The sequence below is a fragment of the Gasterosteus aculeatus genome, chromosome 2, assembly GCF_964276395.1.
Source record: "Gasterosteus aculeatus chromosome 2, fGasAcu3.hap1.1, whole genome shotgun sequence".
NCBI lineage: Eukaryota > Metazoa > Chordata > Actinopteri > Perciformes > Gasterosteidae > Gasterosteus > Gasterosteus aculeatus.
The window spans coordinates 8,531,126-8,554,422 of record NC_135689.1 but is presented as its reverse complement, the minus strand read 5'-3'; the positions used below and the strand labels follow the sequence as shown (position 1 = coordinate 8,554,422).

The following is a 23,297-nucleotide window of genomic DNA, read 5'->3' as shown; positions in this document are numbered from 1 at the left end:
GATAGTGGTGGAGTAGATGGTACTTACATTTTAAATAAGTGGCTTTGCTCTGAAATGGAGTTTGTGTTGGAGCACTCGGCAGGACTCAAGCTCCGGTTTCTGTAAACCTTTTGTGGCTCCACAGTAGTTGGTGGGGAGAAATAGTAGGTTTCCACGGGGCAATTTGTCAGCCAGACAAAGACAATTCTGCTTTAATTGTCCAAAGCAGTCACCAGAAAAAAATGATTCCATTGGTTTCTTTTTTGCAAAGCACAGGATACCTTTAAGGTCTACATTTGTGAACTAAAAATATGCGTGATGAATATGTTTGAGCCTTGTACCACGCCGGCCGAAGCATGTATTGTTATGTAGTCGTATAATCAACCTTTTACTCTGGATCTCACTCACTGTGCTCTTGATGTCGTTGTATGTGACACGTTAACTGGAGACCGGCCTGTTTGGTGAGCTTCAGCATTTAAACGTCAAGAGCCCCCATCCACTAAGGCCCTTGTGATCTAGTGGAAAACTCTGGATTGTGACCTTTGGGTGGACTAATGATGGAGCGGTTCAAATATTCCTGGTTCTTGTATGGTAGCCTGAAACTATTTATCTCCCATCATTCTGCTAAATTCAGTGTGAAAACAACATCTCAACCCAGAGGCTTCATGCATAAAGTGAAAGGGAAAGATAAATGCTGCTCAATGTCACTTCTCCTTTCCTAAGGCATCTCACAGACTCCAGTAATAAGTCCCCCATGAATGCTTTAATCGCTAATCTAAAGCCAAACGCTGTGCGGCCCTTCACTCGTCTGGCGGTTTTGTTCCCTGCGCGGTTTGCTGCGGGCTGATTTCGCTTGGTAGCCGCCAACTTTTTTTGGGGGATAAACAGTCTTCACTTCAGCAGAGTTCAGGTGTGGCTGAACAGGTAGAACGTTTGAATTAAGCAGGTCAGGTATATTAAACATGCGAGTGATCGGGTTGGATCAGAGTTCATGCTGACAATTTGTTTTGACGTTTGTTGTTTTAGTGAAAATTATGGACAAACAGACCGAACGACTTGGCCTGCTGCTGAATTCTAAAACAATGTCGGAAAAGCCTCAAAATCAACAAAAGTACTCTTTGATAATAAATACGACAACCACATGTTGATGTCTTCGATACTGAGACTACGTTTGGAAAGTTCCTTTTTTCTCACAAAAACAAACTTTATTTCATCAACTCGTCACAACGAGCTTACTTTTTTTTAAACATTTGCAACAACTGATTAATTCATGATGAATCGTGAACGTGCTGCCAAAAAACAACAATAAGGTGCTCCTTATTATATTTTACACAGCTTTAAACCCGGGTTCTTATCTTTCTTAAACCCGACATGTATTTGTGTGATTGTGTTTATTCTTTTGTATTGGTTAAGTTTGGTATCAAGATCAAATCCCGTTCAGATCCAATTCCCTTCCCTTAGACCGTCGGGCCTCCCATCGGCCCCATCGGCCCCATCCCTGCTTATCGTCCGCCCTCCTCCCCTTTGAACAAGGGCCCAGTGTTTGAGTGTGTCCCAGTCTGATAGCATTGACTTGAGGAATCACTCCATCTCACTCAGCGGTTCCCACAACTTCACCACAAAAGAGGAAAAAAAACGTGCACGCACACACGCACGCACACACCACAAGAGAAAGAAATCGACTTCATTTGCACACCACATAAAAGAAACACAAAAAAACTTTAACTCCCACCCAACTTCTCTCGCTTTGCCAAACAATCCACTTGTTTCGGCCTCCTCCCTCCTTCAGTTCTGTGCTCGTGTACATTGTAGTCTTGCTCTCCCTCCGTCTCTTGTCCAGAAATGTGTTTGATGGGCAGAAGATATTCGGTTGCCGCCGGAAATGAAAACGAATCAGAAAAATGTGGGGAGTTTACAGAAAGTCGTTGTTAGCATGGTAAAATGGAGAAACATGTTGAAAGTGAGATAAGTGGAAAAGTACAGACTAAACAGGCCCCAAGACTGTGTGTGAAACAAAGTGGGAGTGCGTGATTTATTGCACGGACTCATTACTTCTGTTTGAATGTGTACGTGTGAAAGTAATGCTGCAATATATATAAAAATATATATATAGAGATATATATATATATATATATATATATATAGATATAGATATATAGATATATAGATATACATATATATCCCAAGAGGTCAAACTGATCTTTATATTGATCCGTTTGAGGTATTATTGCATATTATACCCTTGACTTTTTTTTTCATAAAATGCCATACAGAATTATTAAAATGAACATGATTCAAACCTAAAGTACACGCCGTTCCTGTGTGAAACTAAAAATGTCTATTTAACATAATTTTTGTTAAATAGACTTTCAGACATAAGTACTTAAGTCACACCACTCACTGTTTGTATGTTGCGTAACAAGTGTTCTTAACTTAACCCAAACCATAATCTTGTAGCCATCAAGTATTTAGTTGTCAAAAACTTTATAAAGTGTCAAAGGTCAAAAGGTTTTGTGTCAATTGGCAACCTTAAGTTTCCCTTTCACGACGGAACTTTGCAGTTTGGCTACAATTACAATTAATATTGTAATTATCACAGATGACAACGAGCAATGTAATCCTTCCGTTCACTTTCCGCAGCCACAGGTGCAGAAAAAAAGAAAATGGTACAATTCCAGAAGGTGTAAATGTGAGTGAATGGCTTTTTGCACTCCACACTTTCACTGAGTGGACCGGCAGTCTAACACTGTGGAACCACTGGGATGCTTCACTGTGGTAGATTGGCCCTCCCACTGCTTATTAATAATAGAACAGTGTTGATTTTTTTTTTTCACCCCAGACAGTGCAGGGATCTGAATTTGAACCCTTTTACTTTTAATTAGGCAGTTTGACAGGAGTTGACTGAACTTCAGCGCATGCGGTTGCTAAAGCAGCACAACTTTTCAGCAGAGGCTTTGCAATATTAAGCTGTTGGTGAGCTAACAAGGTCTGTAAATGTCACAATGTCTTTAGTGGATTGAAGAGTTCCAGCAACCGCCAGTATGTGAATCTATACTATTTCATAATAATATGCAATTGTACACTTAAGTTTGGAAATTCCCGCAGCTTAAAATACACATAACTCCACAATTTTACTGCTTCACATTATCTTTTTCCACCACATTTGATAGAGACGATGAGTAGAGGAATGAAGTAGAAAGAGGAGAATTAAGATCTGAGAACACAAACAAAAGAGATAAACACTAAACATTTGAAAACGTCCGTCAGGGAGGCAGTGTTGTGAGAATCCGTAAAAGGAAGAGAAAATAACACAGGCGAGGAGGCAACAGGACATGCGGGACAAAAACGAGTGTCTGACCTGAAATCAGAGGCGTTGTGTTCCGTAGGGAAAGGTGGTATACTGTCCGGTGGCGCTGCAGTGGATTCATTACAGCATAAGTGATAAGCCGCTGCAGGGCTGCCAATAGACTCACAAAAAACCCTTAGAAATAAAGGTGATTGTCTGGTGATAAGGACGTGCCATTGCATGTTCATGCAGGATAGTGTTGACCCGAAGGTAATGTCTGCGTGAGCATGCAACGGTCTGTGTGACATAAAAACGATTAGTTGTTCCTCAACAACTGCAGACAATATACAGGCCAACGCAGGGTAACCACAGGAGAAAATCAAATTAGGTCAGAAAAAGAATGGCTTAACTGTTGAGTGCTTTTCCAAGAAGTTTTTGAAAGATTTTCAAAGAAGCAGGCGTTGTTTTGTACTCTTTCTGTTTCTCCTAAAGAAAAAAAAGAAAAAACTTTGAGCTCTGCAAAGAAATTGTGTATTTTTTAAACTTTTGGTGACATTTATGAAATTATTCAATCAGATGTTGGAGTGGCTTTCATCAGCTCAGCGCGGAAAGCTTTGTGTAAACCGCCCTTTCAGAGGCAATTAGGAAAAAAAGACTTCTTCTTCTCAATCGCGCCCAAGTATTTTTGGATCATAAAGAATCTCATATAAACATGAAATGACCCAACAGACATCTTAGACAAGCAAAGCAAAAACAGACTTATTTGTGGCTTTGCTCAAACCGTCAGACGTGAACAACCAAACGACGCTAACGTTTCTGTTCTTCAGGGAAATGTCTCAACACTTGGATGGATTATCGCAAAGTTGGTTGGCCCACAATCACCTTCCACCCAGGCCGAATTATCAGTTTGCAGGTCAAATGGCAAGATCATTTTTTTCCACCAGCATTTTTGGTTTATAAAATATGAATGTATTAGAGGAAAGACCAACCTCAGCTTTATGTTCCGTGCTAATTAGCCCATGTTAGCATGCTCTAAGCTAAGCTTCGCTTGAGCCAACAAACTTTTTACGTCACAGCTGCCTTTAAGTTAATCCTGACGTACCAGCAAAAACAAAAAATGGTAAGACACATAGATAAATGTTGTTTGGATCAGCTTAGCTTAAAAAAATAACATTGAAAGTATTTTTCATTTTGTTTTTAGGACTCAGGAGGGTTTGAGTCCAATTTCGGTTTACGGTCTATCTTACTCGGACTTTGTGTGACTGTTTCTGTCCTGGCTCTTGAGCATTATGCAATTGTGTGTGTGTGTGTGTGTGTGTATGTGTGTCTGTGTGTGTCTTTGGAAGATAAAGGTGGGGGATTCCCGCGGCGACCAGTAAACGGTGTGCGTGTGTGTGTGTGTGTGTGCGTGTGTGTGCGTGTGTCTCCAATCCATCATCACACACACTTCCCTCTTTCAGCGTGTTCAAAAATAGAACGGTGTGTGAACATGACCTCTCCCACACATAAACACACACCTACACACACACACACACACACACACACACACTCGAGTAAACACACCCATTACGATGCCATTGTGTCTTGGCTTCTTGTCCCGAATGTTGGTGTGTGCTTGTGTGTGTGTGTGTGTGTATTATCAGGAGTTCTAGAAAAAATGTCGCTCTTGCCATGTACTCCCTCCTCCTTTCTCTCTCTGTCTCTCTTTTCTTTCTCGCCACAAAGTCTGGAGCTGTTGCCAAATTCCCTTTGTGGCAAAGGTGTGGTGCTATGACACTGTGTCACGCACACACGCACACACATTTTTTGTCGGTATATCTATACTGGACGGGACATTGATTGATAATGATAAAGCCGGATAAAATACAGATGGGTTAGTCGTGAAGAACACGTGGATGTGAAGTCTCGTTTCCAAGATCATAATCTCTAAACACATTGTCATATATGAAAGCAAAAAGTGATTTAGAAAGGGAAGCTGCTAATTCAGAGAGGGGACGTTTCATACAGAGAATGGGGAAACGGGGGAAGACAGGCAGCCTGTTCAAAAACGCACCCACCCCCACCTCTAAAGCTGGTATTTTAGATGGTACATCGTGATTTTTCTTTTTCCGTTGGATGCCTCAAAATCAGTAAACGTTAGTTTATCATATTATTATTATAATTATAAAGTCAACCATTAGTACCATTGACATCTCCCTCTGCCCCCTCACTATTGACACAGTCTTCAAAAATCAAACCAATCCTTCTGACCTTAAACGTCCTTCATGCTCTCTTCTTATCAAAACGTGACCGTAGTGGAGCCGCATCCCCTGTAGCATTAACCAAAAGTCACTCGCTCAGAGCGAGAAGGTCTGTGTGCTCAAGGCCACTTGGCTTTGGATCAACCTGCTTTAGGAGAGAAAAATTCAGTAATTCCTTCTAAATCATTTCTTAAAACCCAATTTTATAGAATGGCTTCTTTATGTAGCTGAAACAATACATGTGATAAAAAGTAATAGAATATTATAGTAAATCGAGAAAAAAAATTGTTTGTAAAATAAAATGATGGAATCAAAATTGAGATAAATAAGTAAAGCGACTAAATCCCTGTTTCACCACAGCTTTTTATTTAAAATATATGATCTAGTTGTGCTTGTTGGGCCTCATCACTCTGGAGCTTTCTGTTGAATTATTGATTTTCTTTTGCTGCTTTGTCTGTCAAAGCACTTTGTATACTCAGTTTGTACAGAAGTTATATTAATGAAGTTAACATGTTATTTCTTATTTTCCTGTCAAAAGGTACAGCGGATACCACAAACACAGACACGCGCGCACACGAGGAGCCTGGGACAGCAGTGATAAGTGGGAGTAGTTCCTGGTTGGTGGAGTTGGAGGCTCTGAGACGCCGCAGCATTCTCCCCTGGAGCTGGGCGTGGGGGGGAAGTATGTGTGTATATTGAGTGGACGCGTGTGTTTGTGTGCGTGTGTGTGTGCAGGGCGTTATTATATGGAAGGTGGAGGGGGGGCTTGTCCTTGGCAAACTCACCACATACAATATTCATCTTAAGAGATTGTGTTGTTGGGGGATGAAGGCAAACACCTAGTAAGTAGTATTAGTTGTATCCGTATTTTTCACAAAGATATAACAAATATTGATTAAATCTGGGTCAAATTCTATAAACCCAAACACGAAAACGCCTCCGTATCAATGCGTAGACTTTTTGGAGAATGGGTTTGGGAAACAGAACTACTCGGTTTTGCATTAAGTCCATTTTATTGCATAACTTCAGGCATATAGCCAACATCGATATGCGTCGTGAGCTAAAAGGGACACAAAGTGTGTTTGTTTGAGCAGACTATCCAACCTGTTCTCCACCTACTACTTCAATGGACTTGGAGAAGATGCTCTGAGCATCTCATTTATTGCAGGTACGTCTGAATTGGAGTTACTTGAAAGCCTGGTGTGTCTAAGTAAGATGCCAAGGTTCTACAGCAGTGGGCCTTCAGTGATGCTGTCTTATGTTGCTGTGTTTTACAGATTGCAGATTTTTGACATGAATCCTTCATGAATCTTTAGTCAAATATCAACAGCATTTGTTAACGGCGTTTACACTGTGAATAATCAACATCATGCCTACATTTTATGATCTAAGTGCACTTCAGTATTTGTTGCTGCTGCATCAATTAAACCTGGAACCTTTAGCTTCACCACCCAACTCTTCTTCTTCTTCTTCTTCTTCTTCTTCTTCTTCTTCTTCTTCTTCTTCTTCTTCTTCTTCTTCTTCTTCTTCTTCTTCTTCTTCTTCTTCTTCTTCTTCTTCTTCTTCTTCTTCTTCTTCTTCTTCTTCTTCTTCTTCTTCTTCTTCTTCTTCTTCTTCTTCTTCTTCTTCTTCTTCTTCTTCTTCTTCTTCTTCTTCTTCTTCTTCTTCTTCTTCTTCTTCTTCTTCTTCTTCTTCTTCTTCTTCTTCTTCTTCTTCTTCTTCTTCTTCTTCTTCTTCTTCTTCTTCTTCTTCTTCTTCTTCTTCTTCTCTCGGTTTGTTGTTGTTAAACTCAGCCACTAATTGCTTTGGTTGGACGGTGGTGGACTGTGTTACCGCTGCACTGCCCTCAAGTATAAACATAAACAGACACACAAAACAATACATACTGTCAGTGTGTTTTCATGTTTTCTCTCTAATTTGTCCGCAAATGTGATTATAAATGAGTTGTCTTGCTCTCATTTTGATGTGCGCTCGTGTCATGCATTTGCGAGTGTGTGTGTGCGAGTGTGTGTGTTCTTTGGTTTGCATGCATGTGGGCCTTGAGTGTGTGAGAAGCTTCGTTCTCAGTTGGGCAGAAACAATGGAACCTCTATGATTACATCTCCCTGTACAGGCGAACAGGGTGTGTGTGTGTGTGTGTGTGCGCGTGTGTGTCAAGCTTCAGGGGGGAGTAAAGGGTGGCGGTCGTGGAGGAGGAAAGAGGGGGAGGCGACGCTTGGACCTGCCCCCCCCCCCCCCTCCCCCTTCCTTCTTTGCTCCCCCACACACACTGGTGTCTTCCTCTTGTGCCCGCCTGGCGTCTCATTGGTTAAGTACCCCAGCTATATATTTATGTGATTGGTCAGGGCGGGGTATATATGCTCAGCATGGGTCGGTTAAATCTGGCCACAAGTTTTTAAACGTTCAAACAGGGCAGACAGACAGAGAGACGGCCAGTGGGACGGTCCATGTGACTGAGGAGCTTTGGGCAAACCACTGCACCACACACTCAAAACAAGAACTGTTTGAGGGGGAAAAAAGGGAAAAAGGCAGAATCATTGTGGATCATTTCCAGGGGGAATATCCTGACCCACAACTTGTTTGTTTTCTCTTTCTTTCTCGTTTCCAAGCTACTCTCAGATCTCGATGCTTTGCTTTGGAATTTGTGCTCCAAATCCATCAGATTCCTCTCTTGATCTTTCATTTTGTCCCCTGGAACATTTCGAGCAACTTTTTTTTCCCAGAAGTTTGCAATCCAAAAAGCTGAGACAGACGTTTGCTCACTTCCACTTGGACTAAAAGTTGATTCCGAGCCCTGTTCTGGAATGAATTCAGCCAAGACCGGTTCGACCAGAGAGACCCTTTTGCACGCCGGCCGGATGTCTCTCGGGGGCCGCTGGGTGTCGGGGACCCCGAGCCCTGCTTCCGATTCTGAACCGGGTTTCGAGCAGAACATCTCCGGGGACTGCAGTTCTCCCGATGACCTTAGAAGTGGGAACATGATGAGAGCAGAAGGGAGGCTCTGCCTGACACCGAGTTCAGGGGGACAGAGTCCGGACCTGAGCCATGCAGGAGGTCTTCTGCCAGGCGCAGCTGATGGGAAGGCTGTGGGGGGAGAGCAGAGGATCCGCAGGCCTATGAACGCCTTCATGGTCTGGGCCAAAGACGAGAGGAAACGACTTGCCGTGCAGAACCCTGACCTACACAACGCTGTGCTCAGCAAGATGCTAGGTAAGACAAACGATACGAATGAGGGCAAAATAAAACTCTACCTGAATGTGAGAATCACCTGACTATGAGCAATTCATTCTTTGGCATTTATTTTTACTTTTGTTAAGGTGTGAAATTTACCACATCAGAACGCAGATTCCAAAGAGCATCAAGACTGAGATGCTCTTTGCCCCATTTGACGATCGGAGTCTTAAGATGTCTTTGGGCCAGTTTAGATGCACTGTATCAAAATTAAGTTTGGATTTTCAGAAAATGTCATTAGCCCATTGTGACAAGCCCACCCATATCAGTCAGTTTAGTCTCAATGGGACTAATCATACCAATAGGGCACCAATTATGTTATGTTATAAAAAGCCTTACTCATAAATGTATATGATTTCACAAAAATAATATTGCAACTGTCCCAAATTATTTGCATTATCAGTGTTACAAAGACTTGGCAATATATAAAAAGCTCATTTGTGTGCAGGAAAAGTGAAGAAAATAGACTGAATCCTTTTCAATGTCCAACTCAAAAGGTGGCATTGAACATCTTACTAAAATTCTTCACGTTGATTTTAGTAGCAGGTAGCATGTTTCACCAACTCGCTTTTCTCTTACTGTAGAATGCAGCATGTTATTTCTCACCTTGGTATTGAATTGATGCAATGTCTCAACTCTACACTCATCTCCAGCTGCAGCTGAGATCTTTAGAGCCTCAAAGATTCAAAGCAGAAAAGGTCTTAAACCTGTCGGTTGGAAGTACATCAGATACGGTTCACTCGAGGTGTCTGCACAACTTTTTAACCAGATGACCGGAATAATCCCCTGAAAATGAAACTTGTTGAGACTGCAATGTTGCAAAGGCTGCTGTCATTGTGAGGGGTTTGTTTAAGTTCTCATCATTGCTGTTTGATTTGAACGAGTCCCAACACACAGCCGTCTCACTCACATCCTCAAACCACATATAACAAATAACTTTAGAGTCAATTTAGACAGAAAATATTGCAAATGCCAACACCAACAGATTCTGATAATCACTTCCAAGTTATTTCACCGCAAAAATGTTGGCATTCATTTCACATATGAATGAGTGTGAGTGAGTTTGGCTGATGACAATGGACTAAAATGTAGGTTTTGGGCAGTTTGTTGGGCAGAGCCAACCGTTTTAATATGTCAGAATGTTCTTATAGTGATTGTGAGTGAGTATAGTGCAAAATAGTGATATTTTGTAATCAAAAAAATGTGGCAGTCTGATAAACAGAGCCGTCCCGAACCAGGCAAGATTGTAACTGATGCTGTTAGCATTGCATCCAATTAAAGCAGCAATCTTTGGGTTTATACACTTAAACTGGGCGTAACTCACGCTAACTGTTATTTATAACCTTCATGCAAATTAACCCACTATGGCACTCTACTCCAAGGTTAACTACATTGCAAAATAACTATTTACAAATTCCGGAGGCGTAGTTGTGTTGTAATTGTTTAAATAGTATTAGTAAAACAAAATTTTCCTCATCTCATTCTGCGCGCCCTCATGGATGGATGAGGCCTTTTGCATTGGTCAATACCGCTCATGCCAGACAATGGCCCTGCTAATGAAGATGATGTTCTTCACAACTTTGATGTAGATATTTACAATTAATGAGATTAACATCAGTTATTTTCTTCAGAAACTTCAATCTCTGCTCAAGGTACTGTAAGTACATTAGTTTATTATTTCTATTTTTTCCATCCCTTTCAGGCCAGTCATGGAAAGCCCTGAGTGCAACAGATAAACGACCATTTGTGGAGGAAGCGGAACGTCTCCGTGTGCAGCACCTCCAAGATCACCCCAACTACAAGTACAGGCCTCGACGTAAAAAGACCACCAAAAAACTCAAGCGGGTTGAACCGGGGCTTCTGCTGCATAGTTTAGCCCAGGGAGGGGCACCAGGACTCGGATTAGGATCTGGTATCAGCCCCTTGGGGGCAGAAAGTGTCCATGGAGGTTCAGCTTATGGGCATCATCATCACTCGCACCACCTGCTGCATCCTCTAGGGCACTTCAGGGACTTTCAGGCCCAAGGACACTCAGACCTGGAGAGCTACGGCCTGCCCACTCCAGAGATGTCCCCTCTGGATATTCTGGAGGACAGAGCTGGGGAATCTGTGTTTTTCCCCCAACACATGCAAGAGGAGACAGCGATGGGAGGTTGGAGTGGTTACAATCATCACCTTCACCATCATAACCAACATTACAGCCACAATTACAATAACCACAGTCACACCACCATGAATGGTAAAGAAACACACAGCCTGGGTTCAGGAATAAGTGGTAGTGCCAGTTTAAGCACCTGTTTGAGTCCAAGTAGAGACTCCAGAGTCGATACAAGAATGAATTCTGCGGAGTCAAATATGACCTTGAGCATGAGCTCTAGGTTAAGTCACACCTCTAGTCACCACATTGCCTTGAGGAGCCCTGTCAAGTGCCCGCCACCTCCCTCCGACTCCTCCTCCCCTGTTCCCTACTCTCAGGCCACCATCAATCTCCCCGAGCTGGTAAAATCACACCAAATGCCACATCAACCCATTGCTCCTGTCAGCTACTTTGGCCAAATGTACGGGAACAGCGCTCCAAACGCGACATATTACATGCCCTCTCATCTGGGGCAGCTTTCACCTCCTCCTGAAACATCTCATTCTTCCTGCCCATCCTCTTCCATCCCCCACTTCCCTCCTTTGCACCTGGAGCCTTCAAATCAAAACGAGTCCTCCTGCAATTTGGTGTCTTCTTCTGCTGAGTTTTGGTCGGAGGTGGACAGGCAGGAATTTGACCAGTATGTAAATGTCGGAAGGGGAGAGGAGGCCTACGTAGGTGGCGCCGGCTGTGGCGGCGGGTCCAAAGTCCTGATTGGCCACAGCAGCAGCGATGGCGGTAGTAACATGAGTAGCAGTTTAATTAACAGGGATGTCAGCAGCATTCTGAGTGGTGGATGTGAGGAAGAGAGCAGCCCTCTTATATCTGCTCTTTCTGATGCAAGCAGCGCTGTGTATTACAGTGCCTGTATCACTGGATAAATATTCCATCTCATAAATCACATTTTGGTCTGGTTCATTTGAACCAGGGTTTCTTTTTGAAGAAAGTAGTTTTTAGTATTTTGCCTTGATTATTACTGATCAATTCCATGTTTAGTGTGTTTCATGTGGAGAACAGAAAGATTTTTTGTCTTTTTATTATACCAACTCTCCCCGGAGCCAAAGCTGGGAATAGTGAATAAAAGTATTTTTAAATGTGCTAACAAAAAGCATGTGCAAAATCCTTAGTTTGAAATAAATGCATTCCCGAACATGATATTGACCAATTGACTGGCAGGATAAGCAGCTTTACTTGAGGCCAGTGTGGTGGATTAGACTTGCTAGAATGGTCATTTAGGACCCATAGGATTGTGTGCAGGAGGGGAATGCACCAATGCTCGTGTCATGTTTAAGGCAGATGCTCCAGCAGAAGGTTTTTGGCTTTTTCTGAACAATTGCATAATCAACCCCTGTCAGTCATTTAGGCTACAATGCAGATGCAACTCAGTGTTTACGATAAATTACTAGAGGCTTTTCATCAAGAGATTGTCTATTGATCCAAATGAATAGTGTAGAAAAGACTATGTCGAGCAAGTGCATTGTCCTGTTCAGAGGTTATATTTTCACTTTAGTAACTCAAGATGCTTCTTAGGGAGAAAAATACTGTAAATGACACGGCTGTAATGCACCTTAAAACAGGATTGTATTTTTAGTTACTCACTAAAAGTACTTACTGACTAGATATGGAGAAATCCATAACTAGAAATATTATGTCATCTCATTTTTTACATTTCATCTCAGGATCATAAAAATACGCTCCTCTCAACTCAAAGTTTAAGTCAATTACTTTGCTGGTTTGAAGAGGGCTTGAAGGACAATGAAGGAGGAACAGACAGACACGAGAGAAAGACTTGATGCAAGAGGCTCGATCCGGCCCAAACTAATCTCTGTGTTGTCGGGGAAGCCACAGACCCGATGTAGACCGCTGATGTCTCCCACAAACTATCAGGATGTTTTACAAGCCGAGGCGGGTTTATTCAGACCGGGAAACATTCTTTTCCTTCTCTGTCTCAGTCTCTGACGAGGCCGCACGTCAATCTCCGATGCCAAAATCTGGATGTTTTATGCTTTCTGGCAAACATACATATGTTGATGATTCCAATGTCATTATGTTCAACCAGTAAGACTTAGTGGCATAGCATGTTTATGATTATAACATGAAAAATATATTGGAATACAGAAAACATTTTTCCTGCATAGAAGCATATCACTTGTTTGAACAAAAAGGAAAATAAAACAAGTCATTTAGTTCTACGCAGACAACCAACTTAAATGTCATTGGAACACTTATTTGGCGGCAGGTAATATCGTCTCTGGTCTGGATATTTGTGCCTTCAAACAAAGCAACAGGAATAATGACGAGCTCTTTGACCACTCTTATTATACATTTTTCAATTCTTAATGTCATTTAAACCTTCATGGATAACGGTTCATGTGTTGAGTCTTTATTTGATTTTTTGAAATTTAGTTTTTATGTAGCCTTTTAATGTGTGTATACATATATATGAAGATCATAGATGTCTTTTGACAGTATGTGAAGGAGGAATTGAGACTATGAAATGTTCGCTTTGCACTGGGTTTAATTTTATAGCTGTATAGAAACAACACTACTCATTCAAAATGATGGACATTTGATTTGTTAGATTGTTTTGTACAGAAACGACCGTTTTTTTGTTTAGTATATTTTGTTCTTTACATTTAATTTTTTAAAGGTATAGCTCAACATTTTAGGAAATGATTTGCTCTTTGCTGATGGTTTAATTAGAAGATCAATAACACTGGAGCCGGGAAACAATTAGCATGGCTTAAAATAAAGACATGAACCAGCTTTATTTTCTTCCATATTAAACAGATGTTGCACCTGGACCTCTAATATGTACTCATTCACATTTATCTTATTATTTAATTTTGTGCAAAAATAGTTAAACCATGTTACTCCCAGTAGAACCAAAACTTATGTTGTTAGTTTTGTGTCCAGTTGGTGTACTAAATAACATTAACGGTGTTGATTAAACTGTCTTTTGGCTAAACAAGGCTCCTGGTTCCAGTGCCTAACAATGATAATGATATTCACACTATCTGCAAGAAAAATGTTGAACTATTCGTTTAAAAATAATTGAATTTAAAAACATTGTAGTAGCAAGTTTCCACTTGTCTTCCAAACACTATTTTATTTTGTGTGTGTAAACTTGCCTTTAACATGCAATCTGAACTGTAAAGATATCTATATATACAGTTTACACTTTGCTCTGCCACACAAATCGTTGGGAACATAAATCAACAGGTATAACCACTATAGGTATCTGTAGGTGTTTATTCTGCATACATCCTGTAATATTTGTGTATATGTTGAGAGTAAAGAACAGACGTCTCTCTCCCAGGATTTATCTGTTCTGCATTAGTCCCAAAGATTATACTTTTTTTGTACATGAACAGTAGAACACAATTTTTTATTTTGTACAGTGAAACCAGTTACATTTACCGCACTGTTCTTTGTGGCCACCATTGGTGGAAAATGGAGCCATGGTAGATTTTTCAGTTCCTCTAGAGGACGGAGCCGCAGAGAAGCAGCAGTTCTAACAGAATATTTAACAAATACGTCTACATCTGCATTTGGAATTATTTTCTATTCACACCAACAGAGTCTTGGTGACTTTGAAACACAAAAAACATCAGAGGCAGACTATTTTTTGATGTTGACTATGTTCTGATTAAATCAAAAGAGATTTACGCAGCAATCTTATGAAGACAAATTAAAACCAGGACTTTGTGAGTGTGGTGCTTCTAAATCTGTCTTCCGGGGATGATATTGAAATTCTCTGTATAAAATACTTTTGTTTGTGTCTTTAAATTCTGTTTAATTAAACGATGTAACTAAATAAACTGTATTTACTTAATGAAAACCGACTTGAAACCATATGATCTGATATGAAACAACCTCATTTTTGTTACATTTTTGATCCCAAAAAGAGTTTAATCTCAACATCAGCGAGCTGGCCAAGACAACACATCTCATCTCATTTTCAACTAAAGAAAACAGATAGATGTTTGTCATTCATTGAACTAGTTTAGCATAGATGTATAGATTATTTACAGTATATGTGGCCATGAAGTAGAATGTGGGAATGAAATAAAGGATAATGTGTCATATATTACAACATTACAAATACTAAATCAAACGAGTAGCAGTCTTGTCATCAGTGAAGCCTGAACATGGGTGATTTTTTCCCTCCGCACCACGCAAGGACTAGGTGACCTCTTTGTGACCTTTCACTCCTCAAGGACTTTCTTAAATCTTGTTATTGTGCAGCTGAGCGCAACGATGACGAAGAAGATTTCTCGATCCTTAGATTTACTGCATAATATGGTACACAAAGCGTATGAACATATTCTGGATCCATATATATTCTAAAGCAGGTCAGAGAGAACTGGAGAAGCTGAATATCCCTCATTGGCTGAGACCCGCACCCCTAAAACATCACTGAATCCAACCGCTGTCCTCTACACGGGCCAGGCGGAGAGAAAGGATCAAAATAAAGTACATTGTTACATAATAGGAATAAGCGTTCGTTAGGCACAGAACAGGTTCAGGTAGCTCTGCCTGTTTGTTTTTTTGCCAGAATGCAAAGAAGTTGAAATTGTCCTTTTCGATCGCACTTGTTGCTGTTTTTTCTTTGCACCCAGAGCAAACCCATTCGTTGCAGCGCACACAAGTTGTGTTTCCACTGTGAACGTTTCTGATGTCAGTTTTCATGTAGATTGCTTCTGCTGATGGCAATGCAGGAGACAAGAGCAAGAAATGGGTGGAGAAACAGGAGAGGAGCAGGAAAATGCGGTGATCGTGACCCGATGTAATCCTCTGTGATCTGCTCTGATTCGGTCCTCTCCAGCTTCACACGCTGAGCGAGTTCGGGACAACTGACCGCTGGCGAATGCAAAAAGTAACAAGGACAATCTGTTCTGTGATTCTCTTTTCCTCACAGCTGTTTTTTTCTTTGTGTCAGTTGTTGGTCTTGTATCCTTCGCCCACTGTCATTTTCTCTTCTCTCTCTTCTGTTTCCCCCCTTCTGAGTTTAATCCCTGCATCTTGTTTTACTGTGTCTTTGTGATCTCATCCATCTCCTCCTGCCATCTTTATATTAGTCATCCCTTCTTCTTTTGCTCGGTCCTTTCGTCTCACCTCTTTGCTATTCTCTCCATTACATTATTTTCATCTCGGTTTTTCCGATGTCTTTTAGGTAATTATTTTTCTAGTTGCCCTCTTTTGATCTCTTTCACCACGCATTTTTCTCTACGGTATCAAACATCTTTATCTGTACCATTCCATCCCTTGTTGTTCCACATTTAATTCTTTCTTTCATCACATCTGATTTTGTGGGTTCTGATGAATGGTTGTACGCTATTGTGGAACATTTCTGTGGCTGGAAAGTAGATGAAAAAAAGATGATCCTTTCAGACTATTGTGCATGCAGAAATATGTTTTTGAGCAATAAAATCCTTTGTTACCACCGTTCATTCTACATAATAATTAGCCACGTTACGTTTTTTTTTGCTGGCAGATTCTTTATTTTCTGACCGATGAGTATTTGTTTACTGTTTATTTAGGACAATCGCACAAATGGGCTTTTTTCGGTCCAGTTGGACATCTTTCGCACTTTTGGTGTTGCACAGGCAGTTATGTACAGCAAACATAGCACTGACTACCTTAAATATAACAACAATCTAGGTCTAAATGTAAGTATTTCATGTCCAACCAGGAGGTTTTTCCTAAACCTAACTAAGTTGTGTTGTTACCTATAACTATTGGTGGTAACAACCTGGCTTTGAGTGACACGCGGAAAGGCGTCTCACTACGTCACTGCAATGTTTAATCTTTAACCGCATACGCAGAAAGGTGAAGTCATTCAGCCGTCCCACGCGAGTGGGTTGTTGTCTTTCTGCCCATCTCCTTCTTTTCTCCTGCCGTTCTTCTAATTTTCACCTTCTGTCTTGTTTTTTTTTTTTTTACCACATTCCTTCTTTTTCACCCCATTGGACCCTTTTCACCTCAGTCCTCTCTCTTCTCGTCTGATTTGGCCCTTTCATGATCATCATTTCCACAGAATTCAATCATCTCGTTAGACTTAACTGGGCTGTAAAAACCAAAGTGGGGATTGCGTGTGGTGTCGAGGATGTATGTATTTTCCTACACCGGGTCATTTCTTGTACCCGATGTGTGTGTGTGTGTGTGTGTGGGGGTTGCAGAGGTAATGACAGGAATGTGAGCAACGAGGAGGAAGCTCTTGTGGAAGTTTGGGATGTTCGGAAAGAGTGTGTGTGTGTGTGTGTGTGTGTGTGTGTGTGCAGAGGGGAAGAAGTGTATATTTTTGTGGGAACACCTCATCCCGCTGCTCATTACCGCGACTGGAAAAGATAACACAAGCCTGGATTCCCCGTCCACCGCTGCAAATGCACACACGTAAGCTTCCAAGGTGAGTACATGGTACGTGTGCATGTGCGTGAGACCATTTGACGGTTTGCGGTTTGTTGTGCGATCCAGCAAACATGTTGCTGCTACAATGTTTGGGTTCCACAATAACATGAATGTTCTCATAACCAAATACGTGGAAGGTTTTTGTTTCCTTAACATTACATACAATGATCTATAACACTTTTGTGACAAGAATCTTTTAAGACGATGTAGAAAAGCAATGTGATCTTAAGGAGTATAAACAGCCCACTGCAGCATGACAGTTGTTATGTCATATCTACACATTTAAATCTATGTGAGTCTCATTTAACGGCCCTCTCCTTCCTAACTTGTCCCTTACAAAATGCACGTTTGTAGTTAGAATGCACGGTTGACATTAATAAGGAAGGTAACCCCCCAAATATTAGCCAATTTCTTTAAACATGCAAACCAACTCAGGACTTTCATGCTGAGACTGTGGATTGTGTCCCGTGGGAAACCACAAGCCAAAGTTATGTAAAAGTTTTACGTGCTTGTATTACCAAAATATATATGTTTTTCCTTCCGCTGACTATCAGGATGTCATCCATTCCTGTTGAGTGTGGTGTAAGGCAATGGTTAAGGTTGAAAAGGGTTTGTTTTTGTTTTATTTGATTCAAACAGCCAACCAATTCAACTTTCTCCCGAAACAAACTTTCTTGTTCTTTTTTACAAAATCGCCTTCCAGAGAACTTTCAGCGTCTTATATTGCCTCGCCGCGAGTTGACACATGAATTGAATGAATGGTCCTCGAGATAATTGCTTAAGTTGGTTATTTATAATTCATTTTCTTGTACGGCTCACAAAAGAGAGGGAAGAAATGAAGAGGGTGGCCTTGAAGAAAAAATGGAGACAGCGAGAGACAGATTCCCTCTCTTTCGGTCTTTGTGGCGTTTCATTGGCCACATGTGGATAGGATATCAGATCAGTCACCACAACTACACTGCAACTCTGTGTGTGTGTGTGTGTGTGTGTGCGGTCATCCATGTGTGATAACAGTCGGTTTACACTATAAATGTGTTTGTGAGTTTCTCTAACTTGCAACTTCTTTGTGTGTTCTGTGATGTTCTTGCATGAGAGTTGAAGATGTGTGTCCAATACTTGCATGCATGTCTGGCCTTGTGAGTGTGTGTGTGATTATACTGTGTGTGTGTGTGTGTGTGTGTGTGTGTGTGTGTGTGTGTGTGTGTGTGTGTGTGTGTGTGTGTGTGTGTGTGTGTGTGTGTGTGGAAAGTCTTTCTGGTTTGTTCATGTGGTTTTAGATTTCCAATCTGACTTTTATCACTGAACCTAAAGTAATGACTTGTCTTTTTGTCTTTTTGTGTGTGTGTGTGTGTGTGTGTGTGTGTGTGTGTGTGTGTGTGTGTGTGTGTGTGTGTGTCCTACACACTGTTGCCTATTAAATAGGAATTGATGACAGCCGAAGCTGAAAGCCGGTTTGTTGGATATGTGACTTGTCAGTGAAAGTCTTCTGATATTTTCTTTGAATCTACATGTACAAATCTACCGTATCCATCATACCATCTGCTTATTGGTGAGATTTGACGGAGAGACTTTTTGGATAAAAGCTCTTGTGCAGATTGTACTTGATTTAATCATATGGTAATCTTCATTTTAATATGAAACAGAAGATGCAGTCGTGAGTCTCCCAGCCTTCAAATGGCTTGAAGACTGCTAGAACTTTTCATGAACGTGTTGTTTTCAGGGTTTGCCTCTGTGTTGCTGCGCCTCACTAAGTTAAAGATATTTTTATTAAATACCTTATTGTGTTGAAATAACAGCTTCATATTACATATTTTCTTCTAATTTATGTCGCAATCAAATGTCTGAGCATCTTTTGCAGGTTAGCCAGAGTCATAGATATATAATGTTTCAAAGTGCATTAGTTAACTAGTTGCAGTCATTTCAATGGCTGTGTGCATGTCTGCAGATTGGCTCCATCATCTGTATTCTGCCTGCTTTGTGGCTGTCTCGGTGGACTGGATGATGTCACAGAGAGGGTGGCTGGGGGAGATGGGGGGGGTCTCTGTTTCCCTCCCTGCTCCAGGAAATCACCCTCCCCTCCACACTCCCACTGCTTCCTGTTTCCTGTCTCTGTAGGAAGTAGCTCTGCGTTTACTTCCTGTCACAGGGGCTGTTAGGAACAGGAATGGAGGAGAGCTTGAACAACTTGTAATAATGTTGACCAAAGCAGGTCACCGAAAAAAACTCTTTGTCCTGTTACACGCAACATAAATAAATTTAAAAAACAAAACACTTAAGCCATAAAAGCAAAATGAAAAGAAAAACTTCAAACATGAGTTCTTGGAAAGCCTCTGTGTTGGATTAAAACCTTTGTATCACATTTACCCAGTTGGGAGGAAGCTGAATTGTGTTTTTATCGACAGTGGGCTCTCAGGAAAGAGAGACCGAACCCCGACCCTCCCTTTACTTTTAATAGACACGGTCTGAACGTCCCTCCTCCCTTTCAGTCTGTCCTCGTCCCCCATCACCCGTCACTTTGTCTATTGTGGGCATCAGCCAATAGAAGAGTCACAGTTTTTTTTTGTCTGGGTGTCACTGGTGCTCGAGCAATTGACATTATATTACATTACATCAATTCAGACAATCAAATCAACTGTTTGCTGTGCCGAGACGTTTCGCTCGAGAGCACATCAGCGTGACAATGACGGTAGAGAGACGACAGCATAATAACCACAGTAGCATAATAACCACAGTAGCATAATAACCACAGTAGCATTACACCCGTCGTGTGAGAGTGGCACCTTTTGCCCTCACAGTCTGAAATGTCTAAATCTGCCCATGTAAGAGAGACTAACCACCATCTGACTGACACAACTAGTTGGATGTCCCTTTGTTCTTTTCACACGTGATCACCTTTCTGCTTTCAGCCGGTCATTTGTGTGAATATACTGTTATAAGTGAGTGTAAAATGTGAGAGAGACTTAAAGTGGGTGTGTGGGGAGCTGGACGGGTCAAACAAAGACAGGATTTTTAAACGGCAGACTAGTGGAGGTCCTCCGTTTCTCGCCCTCCCATTCCTTTGGTGTCAATGAGAGCCAAGGTGTGGGTGTTAAGCCTCTGAGGTCTGCTGGTTTGGTGGCCTTGGCTTTGAAGAGCTTGTGGGTTGTGGGTTCAGATCCCGGGCAGGCCTGACCACTAACTGTGACGTGTGGAACCTATCCATCACCAGGGACAAATCGAAGCAGCCAATCAGCGAACCAGAATCTGTCAGCAGGAATCCAGAGACTTTTTTATTTTGATCTACTTGGTCATTTTTTTGTCATGAATCTATTTTCAGCTGTTTTGCTATATTATTTAATCTCTTAAATTTCCATTATTATTTGAAAAGTGTGACAAAGAGAACATGTCATCATATTGACTAAATAAAGCCCCCAGTTTATCATTTGTATGTTATTTCATAGTCATATGTTGCTCAGTTTTCTTTCCCGTATTTCCTTTAGTTTCTTAAATGTTTCGCCTTATTCATGTTTCATCTCCCTCCCTCCTCTGTCCCTGCGATCCTTTTGTATCATAACCCTACACTTCCAAGCATATCACATCCCCACTGGACGAAACAGTTACAGATGTAAAAAATAAACAGCCTGGGAAAAGCGGCAAAAACACGACTGAAATGAAAGACACCGGCCCAATGCGGATGAGGACACTTTTAGGGATATCAGGCTCTTTTGTGGTCTCAAACATCCATTTATAAATCTGAAAAGTACCCGTGCTATTTGGGGACGAGTGGCTCCAAAACTTTCTGTTATAATTCAGTCTATTTATCTTTCTGGCTCCCCTGGTTTCTCTAAACCTACATGCATGTCTAAACACCGGGTTTACGAGAGCACTGCTGATGTGGAAATGTTCTAAAATTAAACGGAATTTCAAACCTCTTTTATATATTTGTCTGTTGTTGGTTTTGTCCGATGGGTTGTCACTATAACAGGCACTGACGCCGCGTGGGAGTGTATGTGTGTGTGTGTGTGTGCGGCGTGGTGACCCAGCATGACGCCGTAGTAAGGATCGCACATGGCTGCCAGCAGACGGAGAGAAAAGCAGTGTGGGAAAATGAAAGAAAAAGACTGGGGGTGGGGGGGGGCGAGGGGGGGGATGCGGGACATTTAAAATAATGGAGACAAGAAAATTGAAAAATAAATGTGAAAATACATAAATACAGAGTGAGAAGACTGAAGAAAGATTTGAAAAAGTGAAAGTACGCCCTCTAATTATTGTAGTTTTTATTGGCCCTTCATGGAAGATGTGAAGATGTTTTTGGAGAGCGTCTCTATTTCAGTTTTGTGTTGTATTATTATATTCCTTGCTTGTCATTAAAGTCAAATTCAAACAACTCAATTAACCCTAATGAACGTAACAGTTTTAGTATACAAAGTGTAACAGGACTTGCTCACCCAGAAAGAAGTATGTAAAATCTGTCCGTCCATCTTTTCTGGACATTCTCTTGTTGTTTTTCTTCTACTGTCATTTCTCCCTTCTCGAGTTCCCCCCCCCCACTATGTTTCCCAACATATCATCGGCCTCGGTGTGTTTGAGTGTGTGTGTGTCTGGAGCCATGAGATGGAGTGTGTGGTTACCCACTGGTGTGACCAGGGACTCCAGGGCACCTCGCTCTGTCTGTCTCTCTCTCTCTGTCTCTCTCGGTCGTTTTCTGCTGCCTCGACCTTCTCCGTGGGATCTGTCATCTACGGAGGTCGTCTGCGCTCTGAAATGTTTCTCTATAGTTGTCTACAGTTATGTATGTCTGCTTTACAATTGTTTGACTCAATATGTCATATGTATATGTTAAAAAAAATAAACCATGTATTTAGGCATCAGTTGAGGGAAATAACCCAATATTCTAAGAGCCTTGAAAAAACATTTTGAAGACAATTCACAGGACATAACATGTGATGAGCATTGAAAAGAAAAGAAAATGTGTGCTTGCAACAAGATCACATCAACCGCCATGAAAGATAAATTACTCTCAACCTGTAAAAGCCTACAGCGCCATTTCATGAAGATGCTTTGAAGTGTGAGCTCAGACGTATCGACACGTTATGATGAACCTGAACAAAGGAAGAGAAGTTTCACAATGTGAAACATCTTAACCTGCTTTTCCCTGTTTCAGCAGTCCCACACTCATATTTCATGTTAATGTGCTTTCATATTGTAGATGATGTCATTTCCTGTTTTCCTCTGAGCCGCAGGTCACAAGCACAAACACACACACACACACACACACACACACACACACACACACACACACACACACACACACATACAGTAGGAGGAAGCAGTAGTAAGCGGCAGTGAAGTCAGGTTGATGAGTGATCAACAGCCGGATGAGAAGACAAGTCATGGATACGGTGTAATGGTAAAATATATTATAACATTGTTTTGTGCTAAAGCCGTGTCTCAAGTGTCCTGTATTTGACCCTGATGTGCAAAGAGCAGCATGATACAAAATGTTAGTTTGCAGCGGTGTCCTGAGAAGGGAGGACGGTCAACTCGATCTCATAGACGCTTCAAAACAAAGGACTTCTGTTCATGGCCTTGGTTCATATCTTATTCGGTAAGAAATTTCCGGATCCATGTTTTACTTTATGTCAATTAATTATGATTTGCACCGGCCACTGAGGATGATCTTGTGTGTGTGTGTGTGTGTGTGTGCGCTACCCTCAGCTTCACCTGGGTTCTTATCTCAACCTGCTTTGTAGCTTCTCGTAGCTGGCACGGAGAATGTCCTCCACATGTGTATAAAAACTCAGCGTTTTTAGTGCTCAGAGACGCCATTTCCACAGAGAACCGTGATACGTGCCTGTGTATTTGACCTCCTGCTTGCAAGCAATAAATGGACTTTTTGCAACTTTGATCATTCATCAAGACTCTGTTTTATCAGACAAATCATTCTCTTACCGAGCTTCTTTGAAATATTCCATAACAACGGTCAAGGTAATTTCCAAGACTTCCATAACGTAGTTATTTCCAAGATGTTTAC

The 23,297-nt window shown here is 41.3% G+C and overlaps 1 protein-coding gene across 1 annotated transcript; it reads left to right on the top strand.

The window, feature by feature from the left end:
- The first annotated feature begins 7,861 nt into the window (after positions 1-7,861).
- On the top strand, positions 7,862-14,714 carry sox18 (SRY-box transcription factor 18). The gene is made up of 2 exons (XM_040194105.2): positions 7,862-8,715; positions 10,439-14,714. The coding sequence occupies exons 1-2, from the start codon at positions 8,310-8,312 to the stop codon at positions 11,752-11,754; spliced, it is 1,722 nt and encodes a 573-aa protein (XP_040050039.2). The 5' UTR covers positions 7,862-8,309; the 3' UTR covers positions 11,755-14,714.
- Positions 14,715-23,297: the final 8,583 nt, after the last annotated feature.

Excerpts from the sequence above, each read along its gene's own strand:
- sox18 (XM_040194105.2), top strand. The coding sequence starts at position 8,310 with ATGAATTCAGCCAAGACCGGTTCGACCAGAGAGACCCTTTTGCACGCC. Across the intron at positions 8,716-10,438 it reads TGTGCTCAGCAAGATGCTAG|GCCAGTCATGGAAAGCCCTG; the intron begins GTAAGACAAACG and ends CATCCCTTTCAG.